Source organism: Dreissena polymorpha, chromosome 5 (genome assembly GCF_020536995.1).
Source record: "Dreissena polymorpha isolate Duluth1 chromosome 5, UMN_Dpol_1.0, whole genome shotgun sequence".
NCBI classification, from domain to species: Eukaryota; Metazoa; Mollusca; class Bivalvia; order Myida; family Dreissenidae; genus Dreissena; species Dreissena polymorpha.
In genome coordinates, this window is record NC_068359.1 from 5,958,761 (window position 1) to 5,974,748 (window position 15,988).

Sequence of the window (15,988 nt, forward strand, 5' to 3'; positions counted from 1 at the left end):
TCTCCTGTTATCAGCTGATTAGCCACTCAGCTTCTGGAGTTGCTATTCATTAAGATCATATGAAAACTATGACCTCTATTGTCTTCACAAGGTTTTTCTTTGATTTGACATAGTGACCTAGTTTTTGACCCCAGATGACCCAAATACAATCCCAACCCACATTTCATCAAGATAAACATTCTGACCAAATTTCATAAAGATTGGATGAAAACTGTGACCTCTATTGTCTACACAAGGTTTTTCTATTATTTGACCTAGTGACCTAGTTTTTTACCCCAGATGACCCAAATACAATCCCAACCCAGATTTTATCAAGATAAACATTCTGACCAAATTTCATAAAGATTGGATGAAAACTGTGACCTCTACTGTCTACACAAACAAATTGTTGACAGACGCACACACGCACGCACACACGCACAACGGACGCCGGACATCACATGGTCACATAAGCTCACCATGTCACTTCGTAACAGGTGAGCTAAAAAAAACAAAAAACACGCTGATAGTAAATTCACAAGATGTCAATAAATAGAATTTAATAAACTCCTACAAACATGGTTACAAGTGTTATTTTGAAAGCTTTTTATCTGAACTAAACTAAAATGTTTATTGAAATGTTTTGTTGTAAAATCAAACAGTTAAGAAAACAATCACAAGATAAATAGATCTTTTCTCCAGAAAAAACACTATGAAGTCCTGTACGAAATGTTCCGCCCGGAATCAGCCTGGAATCGCAAACTAAATTTCGGGCATATTTTTCTATATATGATTTTAAGATGAGGGGCGGATTCCAGACGGATTCCAGACATAATCCGGGCGGAAAACAGGGGCAAAATATGTAAATGAGGTGGGACAGAATTTTAGATTACTGGCGGAAAGCAGTTTACGGGTGGAATTCAGATTACAGGCGGAATGTTAAAATTACGGGCGTAACTTAGATTACGGGCGGATATCGGATTACATGCATGTTGTAATTTATGCTGATGGAAAATGTATCGGCATATTTTGTTTATTTACAGCCCGTGCTTTGAGTGTATAAGGTCTGCCCATTATTATTGTTGAATAACCATAGACGATTTTCTTCTTTGTTTATAAGAAAGTTTTCACGTGCTGTGTTAGAATTGTTTTTTACTTCTATCTCAGATATTATTAAATTTATTACAGTTTACAGTGATAACAATAAATTACAATCGCAACATATTGTTTTGTATCACATGCACGTCAATTAACATTGATGACCGATTATAATTAAATCAGTGCGCGCAGTCACCTCAGCAGACAAAACAGGGAAACCGCTATAAAAATGATAACTATCATGACACTGATAATCGATCGATATGTACATCACAGGCCTTAAGTCTCTTAAATTGTTTTGCGATTTTTTCAGTTTGCAAAATTTTCGACCATCCTTATTATTTCGACGTGTCTTTAATCTGCGGTTCACCTGTTTTTGATTCTTGGTCTGACGTGCAATAAACCAGTCCTGACCGGTTTAGAGACTGCAGCGAATGGTTTATCACACCTAATCGAGATAAGAATGTTGTAAGGGTGTGTTAGCATGTGCACTGTGTAATCGATTTCATGACATGGGACTTTTAGCAAACAGAATCAGACCGACTGTTTGGGATTTTCAATCGGTCTTTCATGACCCCAATCGGTCTAGGACCGACAAAATCGAAAAAAAAATGATCCCTGATTGTAAATATACCCATATAAGGACAGGCCATTTGAAAAAAACAAAAGGCGATCGCAAAAGCTCACCATGAGCATTTTGTGCTCAGGTTAGCTAAAAACTAGTCAAAATTATGACAAGAAATATTTAACATAGTATCTTTATATTTATTTTAAGATAATACATTTTAAAAAGCTGGATCACCATTTTATACTTTAAACTTCTGCAAATGCGGAACAAATGCTGAAAATCCCCGCATTTTTCCCGCAGTCACAAAAAAATGCGAAACTTATGTGGAAAATGTACGCATTTTCGTTCTGCATTTCGATGATACTTTTAAGATACAATGTAGCTTTTAAGACATACAACAAAAATATTCATAATATATACATAAAACAAATATTTTGATAGACATGCACTTTTTTAACAAGAGGCCCATGAGGGCCTGAATCGCTCTACTGCTAAAAACACTGTGCAAGTTTGGAAAGAATAAGATGGAATCTGTGTACTTAATCGCGCAAACAAGGAAAATTTTCTCAAATTCAAGGGGAGATAATTGTGTACTTATTTCTCCGATACTGCTCATATTCAATAGGGTTAAAGTCCTCATTGATATAAAGATACTGTGCAGATTTGGAAATAATTGGATGAAAACTGTGGAAATAATTGCGTAAACAAGCGGGATTTCAAAATTTTCTCATATTCAAGGGGAAGTCATTCTGGACTTATTGCTTCGATATTGCTCTTTTTAAAAAAGGGTTTGAGTCCTCATTGATACAAAGACACTGTGCAAGTTTGCCAAGAATTGGATGAAAATTATGGACTTTATCACATAAAAAAACTGAATTTTCATTTTTTTCTCAAATGAATGGGGAGATAATTCTGGACTTATAACTCCCATATTGCTCATTTTCAATAGGATTTGACTCATCATTCAGATAAAGACACTGTGCAATTTGGGAAATAATTGGATGAAAACTGTGGACTTAATTGCGTAAACAAGCCTTATTTCACAATTTTCTAAAATTCAAGGGGAGATAATTCTGGACTTTTTACTATGATGTAACCCATTTTCAATAGGGTTCGAGTCCTCATTAATTTAAAGACACTGAACAAGTTTGAAAAGAATCGGATGAAAACTATGGACTTTATCGCGTAAACAAGAAAAAGTCTAACGCACGCACGGACGACGGAAACCACGCCTTGACATAAGCTTTTCAGGCCTTCGGCCAGTAGAGCTAAAAACAAACTGTTCTTATACACGGCCAAAATAAAAAAGTTCACTCTTTCACATTGAAGGCGTTTTTTAAACTGCTTTCTTGAGTAGGAATTTCTCTCTATCACAGAATTGTTCGAGTCCGCGATTCTCCCCCATCCTATGGCATAATCTGAAATGCAAATTGATATTTAGTACAACTTAAGTTCACCTATTGCAAATACTGTTGATAACTTATGTAGAAAAAATCGCTTTTTCAAACTTTATATCTAATCCAGGGCCCTGCAGCTAGGATTTGAAATTAGGCAGGGTCCAAATTTGGCAATATATATAGTTCACTTTTGAATGTGCTTGGTTATTATTGCTGTGGAATATTTTAAAATAACATGTGCTTTATATGCATATTATTTAATATTACATGCATTTTCATTAAAAAAAATTTATTGATAAAACTAGTTTCACTGTTAAAATAAAATTAGTTTATTGAAAATTCATTGAATTTCTCGTAAAATAATGTGATCCAATCAAGGGCATGTTGGGGGTCAAAGGGGGCAGGTTAGGATCTTGGGGCGGCAAGATACTTAGACATTCTGTTATTAGATCTAGCCCAGGAGCACTAATCGTATAATTAAGAAACAATCGACGGGTAACCGTTCGTTATTGCGGTAATAACCAACGGTATGGAGTTCCGATGCGTAGGAATTAAATGACATACTGTTGGTTATTACCACAATAGCCAATGCTTACACGTAGATTATTTCGATTTCTAACACGATTTCATTAATAAGTTATCCGCGATTTTACGGTTATAAATGAGAATTATATTAACCGAATGTCCTCCAATTTTCCGCGATAACGCGACGTCACCTCAACAATAAAAATCAAATTACGTCGTCTTCATCCATAAACAGTGCGCGGACATCAAAAGTGACGTCATACTTACAACCGTTGGTATATCGGGGTAATAACCCATGGTAGATTTCCTTCTTTGTATATAGAAAACAAGTCACGTGCCATGGTAGAATTCGAATTAATCTTTATTTTGAACTTAACTATTTCAAACCATTAATACAATAACTTATATAGTAAAATTGTGATTTACCTATAAACAAATCCAGCTTTCCTTTGTCAAGGACCGCTTTGTGCTCACCATCCGGGCACGGCACACAGAGCAAATATAAAAAAAGTTCTTTTTTATGCCCCCTTTCAAAGAAAAGGGGGTATATAGTTTTCGCACTGTCCGTTAGTCTGTCACACTTTTCGTGTCCGCTCTCTTATTCAAATAGTTTTCATCCGATCTTTACCAAACTTGGTCAGAAGTTGAATATAGACAATATCTAGGTCAAGTTTGAATATGGGTCATGCCGGGTCAAAAACTAGGTCACAGGGTGACTTAGTGCATTTCAATAACTTCTATCAAAGCGTTTATTGGGGGCATATGTCATCTCATGGAGACGGCTCTTGTTCACAAGATTTTTTTTTTCAACAGTGCTTTCTTGCAAACAAATTCCTCAATTTGTGATGCTGCTTTCGAGGTCCGAGACGGGAAATGTTATGCCACCAGCAAGCTTTTTCCACAATCCTATGACATAATCTGAAAATGAAATATTAATTTAAGTACTTACTATATATTTTAAAGAAATTTGTGTATTTTCATTTTAGTTTCAAACTGTGTTGTTTTTCCTTCAAATGCCCGTCTACTTTTCATCATCTTTTTTACATTTCCCACTGGGACAGTACACAAATACAATTACAATTATATCAGTCAATAATCTAAATAAAAGAGGAATGTAGGAGTAAAAATACAAACCTTTTTTGCTGTTCTGCAGTATTCCAAAAACACAGGAATTTGATGAGACCAAATCACAGTTTAACCAGCCACTTTGAATCTAAAACAACATTTGTAGCAGTACATTAAGTTAAATTGCCTAAGCCACATCAGGTTTGTTGCCGACATGCCGATTGTACCAGCATCTAAAAGGCAGTATGATTCACATATAAATTTACTGTCAGTATTTGTTCCTTGAAAGATAAATTGTATCTGTTAAAAACTATACTTGAAAGTTAGTGCATTATATATAATTGCATGTTTTGTACATTATGTATGAAATGTACAAACCAGCCAATCAGCAACGCAGGCTCAGAATCAAATTCCCCAATACTTGGAGACATTAAACAAAGCCAAGACTGATAAGTTTTCCAAAACAGTTGAATTTTTTTTTCCTTTACGGTTCATATTTAATGTTGTTACCTTCATTCTCATTTTGCGGTTGATGTTTGTGTATTGCACCCTAAAAATAACGCAGAAAAGTCCTTTAAATAAATGTGTTGCCATAAGTTCTCCACACAGTAATAATAATAATAGTTATATAGCGTCTCACAAGATCGACATACAACACTGTTCGATAAGCGTCTAGTCAATCAGAGCTTGAGGGAAATAGCCAATGCAGTTTTAAACAAGACTATTTCTAAGCAATATATGTCCCAAACCGGCTCCCCCATTGTCAGAATTTTTTTATTTTATTTGTTGCCATTGCAACCAGAATATTAGACGTAGGAACAAAATGAAATGACTTGCATAATGTCCATATTGCCATCTATCCATGTTTCATGAAAAAATATTAAGGACTTTTAAAGTTATTGCAGGATCCAGAAAAGTGTGACAGACTCACAGACTCACGCACTGAGTGACTGACGGTAGGGGTCAATAAGGGGTCAATAAGTGTTTATTATCTAAATGAAGCTATTTTGGACTTCTTAATAAGATTGGACAATAAAAAAGCACTCTACCTATCAGACTACCCGCTTGGAGTGGGTTATGTCCAAGACTAACATTACTTCATAAATTTCGCGCGTTTTTTGTAGGGTCAACATAAAAAACATGAGGATGGTTTATTTGAAGCTAGAATTTGAAAACATTGTGTTAACATACGAAATCAGAAGTTTGTTTCAGATTAAAAATAGATTTCTGATTGAACTATAGAGGTCAGAGGTGTCGCGCGTGAAAATTCAACACTGTGAAAAATTCTTTCAGCGGTGTAATGATTGCTTGATGAATGTCTTTTTATAGCTTTATGATTATTCTAATTCTCGCAATGTGATATCAAACTTTTTCAAAAGAGACTTCCCGCAGTCCGACAGCTCTGCTGTAAACTTTACAAACCGAAGGTCTGGTTTATTAGTATCCATTGCCGTCAGTTTTTATTGAGTTATTTGAACTAACTTTGCCATCTCAGGGCCCTCAATCTATCAAATCTGCGGTTGAATTTCGACCGCAGTCCCCCGTCTGAAAAGTATACTTTTTCCCCTTTTGGGGGGAAAAATTGCCCCCTGACAAAAAAAAAAAAAAAAAAAATTCTTTTTTTTAATAAGATGTGTCTCATAATCATTATATCTCATTCTATTTCAATTTCATCTTGTCAAACATATTAAATTATGAAAAATGAAATGAATATAGTGCAAACATGTACAAATGTAATAATAAGATAAGATTTATTTTGAGTCTGCAAGAGTGAATAAAAACAACAAAACAGTAGCTCAGGCAGCTTGTACAACTGACTATATAACATGACGAATAAGGATAACAAGTGTATAAAAGCTGAAAGAGTGAAAAACAGTTTGTAAATTAAAAGACAACAAGGGACAAAATTGTCACAAAACCAGGTTTTCATTGTGAAAAAAAATCTGATTAAGGGAGACAACTCAAACTGAACTTTTTAAATTAACAAACAAAATTAACCCCCTTTGCAAGTTTGTTTCAAAATAAATCTATTTTAAGTTGTGGTGACCTTGACATTGGAGATATTGACGTGATTCTTTCGTGCGACACACTGTCCCATGATGGTGAACAAATGTTCCAAATAATTGTAAAATCTCACAATGAATGACATAGTTATGGCTCAGAAAAGCTCAGTTATTGCCAATTGTGACCTTGACCTTGGAGATATCGACGTAATTATTTCGCGCGACACACCGTCCAATGATGGTGAACAAATGTGCCAAATGATTTTAAAATATGACAATGAACAACATAGTTATGGCCCGAACAAGCTTGTTCCGCCAGCCCGCCAGCCAGCCCGCCCGCATTCGCCAATCTAATAACCAGTTTTTTCCTTCGGAAAACCTGGTTAAATATACATAAAATATAAAACATGATATTATAACATCAGATATGGATATTTCAAAAAGGTTTAGATTAATCTGCTTAAAAGTAAGATAATTATTTAATAAAAAGAATAAAATATCCACTAGATTTGTTGTAAAATAGGTAGTAGGTTTAAGCAATTGTTTCAAGTATAAAGCATTTATAATACGGCGTTGTTACTTGTCATATAGCATTTAGTAAGCATATATCCGTAAGAACATAAAAACATGTACAGGGGTTTTTTTTACTAAGAAAGTGACGCCGATATTCGGCGTCTTCCCTACCAGAATTTTTCCCCTAAAAATACCATTTCCCCTCCAAAAATATAATTTTTCACCAAAATATCATATTTTACCCTCAAAGAAATGGGTTTTTTTTCTTTTGGGAAGTCGACACTTATCCAATTTGTGCCATGTAAAATGATCTTGCTCTCTCTCTCTCTCTCCCGACGAACACTCAAATTTGGGAATCCCAGTGATTCTATATATAGCTCTTAAATTACGTCATTGAAACCAGGCAACTAATCGTATTAATCATATGACTATTTTACTGGATTCCGGTCTTGCACGAGAAGGGTGTTTCGTCAATTAATTACCGGAAACTAGTCGAATTTTCATCCGGGTTATGTGAAAGCCATGATAGAAAGTTAAAACAAAATAAAGTCTCACAATTGGCGTTCATACACGAACAAAATAAAACGTTCGGACTCGGAAAATATTAATTGTGTTGACGCATTTTTTAAGAATGAATCATCAAAAACCGTTGAAACCCAGCAGGATTCGGAGGTACATGTAATCAACATCGATTAAAACTGTCGGATTATTGTGAAAGTGAAAGTAGACAATCGGCAGCTGCCGCACCTTTCCCTTCCAATACTGTAGCAGATCTAGATCGTCAACCCATTCATCATGAAATTGACATCGTTCCCCGGTCCCCAGTTGAAAACATTTCCCTTTATTAGATCTACACCTGCAACTTTATTTAGGACTTTGACTTTAATATCATACTTGTTCATGTGTTTAAGAACAAAAAGGTCAGAGACATGCCTCTTTTTCTAAAAAAAACCCGGAAGTCTGTAGATGAGTTATAGACATTGAAATGAACAGTTTTTATTTTTTCCCCAAATATGTCTCTTTCGCGCTCAATTTTCCCCTTTTACCCAGCGTCCAGTGTCTTCCCCTTTTTCTAGAAAAAAACCCTGATGTAAGGCATGTAACATAGAGCAAAAACAAGCACATTAAGTTTACTGGGCATGCAGAGCACACAAAGCACATAAGGCATGCAAGGCATACAGAGCATACACATCATGCAGAGCATACAATACATACAGTGATTTTTTTTATTTTTTTTTCTTACAGCCTGTGCCTTTTGGATTGGGAAAATTAGCGCGATAAACCATGAAATTGGGAAAAATAGCGCGATAAACCATGAAATTGGGAAACATTATAAATATGATTATAAGAACAGAATTAAAATTATTAAAGTATGTTTGACAGCATTTTTATATTATAAAGTACTAATTTAATGTGTTCTTACAATGAAGACAATGTTAAGTTAATATCCTTCCACATTCATATTGAACTTGCAATAATCTATATAGATTCTTAAATATACCCAGGGACCTATACAAACATTTGTTTGTATAGGTCCCTGATATACCATTTAATCATAACCTCTTTAACAGTAAGAATTTAATTCAGTATTCTTTTAAATTAAATATCATACGGTGAAAACATTAACAAATATTTATATAAAAAAAACACTTTAGTGGTCTTGCTATGTTAATGATGTATTATATGGAGTTAAAATAATTTATTTCATTTCTTTACCTTTCAACATCTTGCACTTCAATGCTATTTCAGTAAACTGTAAAGCGTGACAAACATAATAAAGCAGAATATGCATATGAATCTGATTTTACACAGATCCACTAACATATAAATCATATCATGTTTGTCTCTTTCCATTTTCGAACGATACTCATCTAAAATGCATTTAACTTTGTGAGTAACGGTAGACTAATTCCAATTTCCCAACACTGATTTCCGTGATGCACATTCACTGTGAAGATTTGTAATAAATATTTGTTGTTTTTATCTCAAACGTTATATTTTGCGTTAATTGACAAACGCATTAAATTATTCCGTAATAACCATATGATATCCATTGTTAATTTGAATGTTATTTATCATTTTCGCCGCTCATCTCAAATTTCTCGCCTGCTTGCCGCCATCTTGGGCGTGTGTAAAAACAGGCGTTTACAATCGGGATACATATACATCGGCTATCGTCGGTATCCTCCGCAATAAAGAGAGAGATGTGGATAGCAACGTAAAATCGTATTCGGCTAAATTCGCGAACAATACGTAAGTCAGTTGTTGTTCGGCGATGACTTGGCAACTCGATCGGCACTCGTTCGAAATTATTGCTTAATTACATTGTAATCTTATTGACTTTATTGGGAAAATTTGGTCTTTTTTGGGAAATTTTAATCAAATTTTTGGGAAAAAACGTCAATTTTTGCAATTGGGAAGCAGCCGAATATCGGCTGTAATTTCTGGCAAAAAAAATCACTGACATACTAATAAGAGAGTAAGAAAAAAAATCCCCCCAAAAGTGAAACGCCGCGAAAATTCCCCCTCTGACATGAGGGTAGCGACCTGCTTCCCCTAAAATGGATTGAGGGCCCTGCATCTTATAATTTCATTTATAGTAACTGTAATTTATTGACTTTCCAGAAATTTTGTAATTCATGTAAACATCTTACAATCTTAATGTCTGAAGGAGGATAGCATGTGTTTGCAGAACAAGTGAGAATGGTTAATGCAGGACTAGTGCATTATTAAAACATTTTTGTCCCCCATTATTCTCTGTGTCTCACTCTCAGACAATTGAACAATGAAAAATGACATTGTTTTAAGGCAAGAATGTCATAAATGTTTAAGTCTGATTACTACGCAAATGGTTTGTTTGACACGTACTCATAAGCTACTTTAGATAAAATCGTAATGACAATGACAACATTTGAAAGTTTGAAACGTCAAATAAGAAAACATGTCGCGAAAATAGGTAATAACTAAAATGTTCATCAGTTATGCAAGAAAAAGGTAGTTTTCCACCTGTAAATGTATTTGGGTATACAGATTAAAATTGAAATCTCTTACTCTGGTACATAATTATACGAGTAACTTGACCATTTGTGAATGGTAAACTTCAGAGTCGAAATATTAAACGCCATTTTATTTTTTTACGAATTTTAAAATCGTCACCGGCTTTTTTAGAAGGACTGATATTTTTGGAATTATCCAATTCGATGCATATTCTTAATTATATTAGAGCGTCACATTTTTAATAATTCATGAAGAGTAATATTTTCTAAATATGTTGTCGAGAACAAACACTCTTAAGGCTTGAAATATTTCTTTTAAAAGGTGGAGTGACTTTTCACACTATTTTTTTTTATCGATTTCACCTTTTTCGGTTGGCCGGTGGCGGTGTTACTCCGAAGGTGGTTAAAAAACAGCAACGAAACAATTAACCAAAAAATGGCGAGGTATCAGAACATTTGTTATTTGTCGAGACATGGAGGAATGTCTAGAAAGATCAGCTATAAAGCACAGGTAATGGTCCTGAAATTGTGCTTTACCATATTTTTGTAATGTCAAGATCTGTAACGTATACATGAATAATGTTTCGGATATATGTTTCGGACAAACTACACTGGATGAAAAGGGTATATTTTCGGTAATGAGAGGGCTATCCTTTTTTTTCTGGAAAGATATCAGTGTTTAAAATGTATTAAAATAACAAAAGTCTTATTGCATTCATTGTTAAACTGAATTGTCTATTTTTGAGTATTTATTCAATATCACAACTTGACAAATTAAAGCATAAGGATTCAAAAGGTCAATTAAAATAAGCAATCCTAAAAATAACGGACAACTTTGTAGGATTTACCCTTGGGTCCTTATGATTAAAAGGCTTTTGTCCATTTCTATCATAATATAGTTGGCATCTGTATTCTTGCGGTATCGCTATTTTTGCGTTCTTTTAATTGGGTCCCCTAAGTGATTATTACATGTCATAATTTGTTACCAAAATTTCATTTCCCTGTCAGAACAGTCAGTTTTACCTGTGATCATTTGCAATATTTTTTTTATAAGTGTAACCCAGAGTTCAGGGGGAAGATTAAAACTATATATATTTTTAATATTTAATAAGCTCACCATAAATAGCATATGTTAATTATACACCAATACTAAAGTACATCTTGAATGAAGAGATTCCGCAATCTGAAAATAATGATAATGCTAGTTCAATCTAGTGGCCATATTTACATTAACATAGCAGATATGGAAAAATACAATTTCACATAAAATGCATCTTCTATAAATATGAACATTACAGAACATGCAGCATACAATTACACTACACAGAAATACATAAAACAGATAAAATTTACAATGAACCTCATTACATAATCACTTACACAACTCATACAGCTCACTTACCAAAATGTGGTTTTGAATACTATCTCTTCACTCACACAATCCAATCATGCCATGTTTGTCAATTGGTGAAACTGTAAGTGGATTACGTGATACAGTGCAAACAAAGAATAGTGATAAAATGTTAAAATAGAAACAACACCGACGTTGGAACACTAAAACTTAAGGTCGAAAAATAAAAGAATTACCTGTATAAGAAATACGCGCAAACTGTGACAAATGAACCGAGCAAGTAGACAAATACTTGAACATACCTGTATAACAAAGAAGATAAAACTAACGAATTCTGAATGTGAAATAAATGCCCTGAAGAATACGTCTTCCCGCTCTGAACTCAGTGGTCAATGTGATCTGTACATCACTACACTCCTCGAGGATAACTCCTCGAGGATACCTACACAAGTTATTAACCAATCAATTTAAACTATATAAACAACAATTTAAAACTAACAATAGAAATGATCGCTCGAGCGTAGAAACCAGTCTCGTATTATTTAAATGTGGAGTGGACTCGACCGACATAATTATTTTAAAGTATGGTAAAATACGATATGGTCACATAAGTTAATTTTTGTTATCCATCAAATCTACACTTAGTTCACCAATCTGAATGATGTTCTGATTAAAAAAAAGAATTCACGGTTATTTTTAACCTGTTTAGGCTTCATCTGCTCACTCTTTCTTTCCGAACTGTCCCTTTCCAGAACATCATTATATTCAAATGTTACAGACTGTATTTCTACCTCTGCCAATATATGTTACTCATCACTATATACTATATATGTTAAATTGCTAATAAAATTAAGCACCTTCAGTTACATAAATTGTCCTGAGGAGAAGTAATATGACAGTGGTGCAGATCATACGGCAGACAATCTGTTAATGTTCATCTGAATATCAAGTTAAATTTTAAATATTAGCTGTTCATGTTACAAAATTGAAGCTTCTTTGTAAACATTTTAAATAAAAACAATTTTATATATAAACAGTGTTTTAGTGACATACAGCCTGTCTACCTACTTACCGCGGGAATACAAATTTGGTGTCACACACCATTATAGAGGTAAGTAATTCTAGATGAATATCAGCGGAGAATAAGTTTATTCTCAAAAAAGAGTCCATAATTTATCATGTTAGTATTTGTTTTTACTTTCATTTTTATTTGAAGGTTAAGTACTGTGAGAATACAGATGACCAGTATATAAGAAATCCATTATGCCTCGGTCACACTGTCACGAATCTGAGCTACGAACGAGCTACAAATACTTTTCGGCACAGTTTGTAGCTATCCTTAGTGGTCCGTGGCTCTCCGTACTTGATCCGTGATCAGTTGTAGTAGCTTTTGGATGTCCGTTGAAACCCTTGACAAATTTTGAACTTGTTCAAAAAATTGCTACGAATTTATCGACCGTAGCGTATACGTAGCAGTCCGAACTAAACCGTACTGATCTGTACTAGTTTGTAACGACACCGTAGTCGTCCGTACCTTTTCGTAGGCCAAAAGATTTTCAAGGACTTCTACAGATTGATTGCTCTTACTTTTACGTGATTTAATAATTGTTAAATTAATAGCCCACATAATAAAATACAAAATTAATCATACTTTGCTAAGCATAATCTATATGTGTACATCAATAATTACATACTTTATCAGATCAGAGAAGAAAAAGGAGGTGGATAAGAGACTGGCTTTTAAGACGTCCCGGCTCTTGGTTTTTGATGGAGGAGGTAGACGATTACCCGCGCTGTTGCTGCCGCTTGCATGTTTTCTTTTTGGGAGGCATTCTTTGTATGACAATACAAGAGGCAATGTTTAATCATAGTTTGTTCCTACCTGTCCGTACCAGTCCGTCGCAATTCCCACTGCTTCGTAGCGGACCGTTCTAGTTCGTACTTACCCGTTCTAGACCGTAGCGGATCCGTAGTTAGATCTTACTGATTAGCGTAGCATCGTACTTAATAGTACCAGACCGTAGTCGATTCGTAGTTTGATTGAACCGATTGGTAACGCACCGTACTAAATCGCGTTGATCAGTAGCAGTCCGTAGCATTTCTTGTTCGTTTTCCAACATTTTGATGGTAGATTCATTGTGCTCCGTACTTAAATCGTAGCGGTCTACGAATTTGACCATTAAGTCGTCATTCGTAGCCGATTGAATCGTAACTCATTCGTAGCTCTGATTCGTGACAGTGTGACCGAGGCATTAGGAAGTTAGGAACAACCTGTAAAAATCAACCTTTAAAATTTATGAAAACATTATCGATTTTAAACTTTTGAGACATTCTGATAAAAGAAAATGTGCTGAGTAGGATGTTGAAAATTATTTGATTTTATCTTATAAAAATGTTTATTTGTCAAATGATGTTACTTTTATATCTCTTTCATTGGCTTTGACTTCAGAAATTTAAAGCGCACCCATACGCAACGCTATTGTTGTAAGCTGTATGCTATCATTATTGTGATTAAAACATAGTTACATCTTCTAGCAGATACCCCTGATTTATGTTATATTGATCTCAGTTCAGTTATATAATGAATAATTGTTTTAATAATAGTTAAAACAAGAATGTGGTTTAACGTATTATAATATATTAAATGCATATAAGGCCAGAATTTTTTTATGAAATGATTTTTGGACCCGCCGACTCCAATTTTTGACGAAACCAAAAAACAAATCTCGATTTTTTTCGGATGCCAAAAGGTGGCTTGTAAACACGAAACGCTTGCCAGGTTTTAGAAAAAGTTCAAATGAGTTATAAATCATCATAATAAACCCAGTTTTAATTACCCACATTAATACGTGAACATCCTTCATCATGTACATGTGCTGGAATGTACCAAAAGCTACGCCATTATTGTTTGTACAAGAACGCTATGTACAACCCTTTTATCTGCAAAGTCTGCTCATTTCCCAATAATTATGCAACCGTCAAATGAAATCTAGTCCATATAAACGGACTCCCAGAGCCTTTGATAATTTTTGCTATGGCGGCTCTCGCTTAGAGTTGAATTATTGCAACTAAATGAAATCCTGAATGGAATCGATTTGTAAGTAAATATTTTATTATTTCTTTACAATTTTATAAAATTGATAGTATTCAAATGACTAAAAATTATTATGAAAGCAATAAGAAAAGAACGATTTTATTTTAACAGGTGCTCGAAATGCGTAACCAATTTACGCCTATCAACTTTAAACCTTCCATATTTAACGCACAAATACGGTTATATTTTAGAGAATAAAATTTTATGTGTTGTTTAATGCAGGTGTAGTGAAGAATTTGTGCATATAATATGTGTTTTTTCGTTATTTTCAATGGGTACGAAACTTCGGTTTTGTTCCGAACTGGTTTGTACCAAAAGTTCAAAAATCGCAAAATCAACAGTTTTTAAAACGATTTCAAGCCATGAATGCTCAAGTAAAATAGTCAAGTTTATGGGGGTTATTATCGGATTAACTGCTCCTTTATGACATTTAACTATCAATTATGTAATCCTGGGATAAACAGTCCCGAAGATCAATAATTATAACGATTATTAGCCATATAATTAGGGACGCTATTTCCTTAATCAATAGTATAGTAAGTGTATTTGGGCACATACAATTATGCATACAAATGTACTTTAAAATGCATTATAATACATTCTATGATATTCTTTGCATTTCATCCAACATCATTTTAGAAACTTGAATCCATGGTCTGATATATAATGTGGTTAGACTATGTCCACTTTATATGTGTAAAATCTGATAGTTTTATCTTACTTTATCTTAATTACTAACTCATTTGCCAGTTTTTGCTAAAACTCTGTTTGGGGGGCAATATAGGAATCAGTTTGTCCCGTCCGTCCCTGTCCCAGTACGTCACGTCCGTCCTGATTTTTATCTGTCCATCCCGATTTATTTTTATGAAATTACGTGAACAAATGAACATACAACCCTCTAACTTCATATCAGTTCACCCTTATGAGCTTTATATATACACTACACCATCTTTTAGGTCATTAGGTCAAAGGTCACTGTGATGTATAATGGAAAACTTTCACATAGGCTCCAAGTCCTTAATTTTTTGTTCATAAAGTAATGACAAGTTTTTTGAGGCTCTTTAAAAAGTGAATCAATGAAGTAAGGATTGCGATCATCACTACCACCTACTTTAAAACTGTGACTAATTAAATATTATACATACAACCCCCATATACACTTATTAAGACATAATTCTATGTACCTAACCAATTAATTTATGTGAGAAAGCAGTCAAGTCTTTCTATAAATTGTCCCAAATAGTGTTGGTAAAAAGAAATTATACTCGAGAATGTTAAAAAAGGCACTATTGATAATACATAAGGCATTTAAAAGTACATTAAAGTACTGCTCATATAAGGTTTCCTGGTCTTCTCCAGATGGTATTCATGTTTACCCAACATGTTCATTAAAAGCGCA

At 34.1% G+C, this 15,988-nt stretch overlaps 2 protein-coding genes across 5 annotated transcripts in view; one reads left to right on the plus strand and one right to left on the minus strand.

Moving 5' to 3' along the window:
- LOC127882461 (muskelin-like) overlaps window positions 1-10,393 on the minus strand; it is a 57,558-nt gene extending 47,165 nt beyond the window's left edge. For 2 of the 3 annotated variants that reach the window (XM_052431105.1, XM_052431103.1), the window contains exons 1-2: window positions 10,200-10,224; window positions 2,937-3,063 (exon numbers count right to left, since the gene is read on the minus strand). In XM_052431105.1, coding sequence (XP_052287065.1) covers window positions 2,937-3,063; window positions 10,200-10,209 — 137 coding nt within the window. In that variant the 5' untranslated portion in view covers window positions 10,210-10,224. Of the gene's footprint in view, window positions 1-2,936; window positions 3,064-10,199 lie in introns of all 3 variants that reach the window. The other variant, XM_052431106.1, reaches the window with a different exon arrangement.
- Window positions 10,394-10,485: 92 nt separating this feature from the next.
- The window catches only part of LOC127882463 (carnitine O-palmitoyltransferase 2, mitochondrial-like), a 60,011-nt gene continuing 54,508 nt past the window's right edge, over window positions 10,486-15,988 (plus strand). For both annotated transcript variants that reach the window (XM_052431107.1, XM_052431108.1), the window contains exon 1: window positions 10,486-10,655. In XM_052431107.1, the coding sequence (XP_052287067.1) occupies window positions 10,581-10,655 (75 nt within the window). In that variant the 5' untranslated portion in view covers window positions 10,486-10,580. The remainder of the gene's footprint in view (window positions 10,656-15,988) is intronic.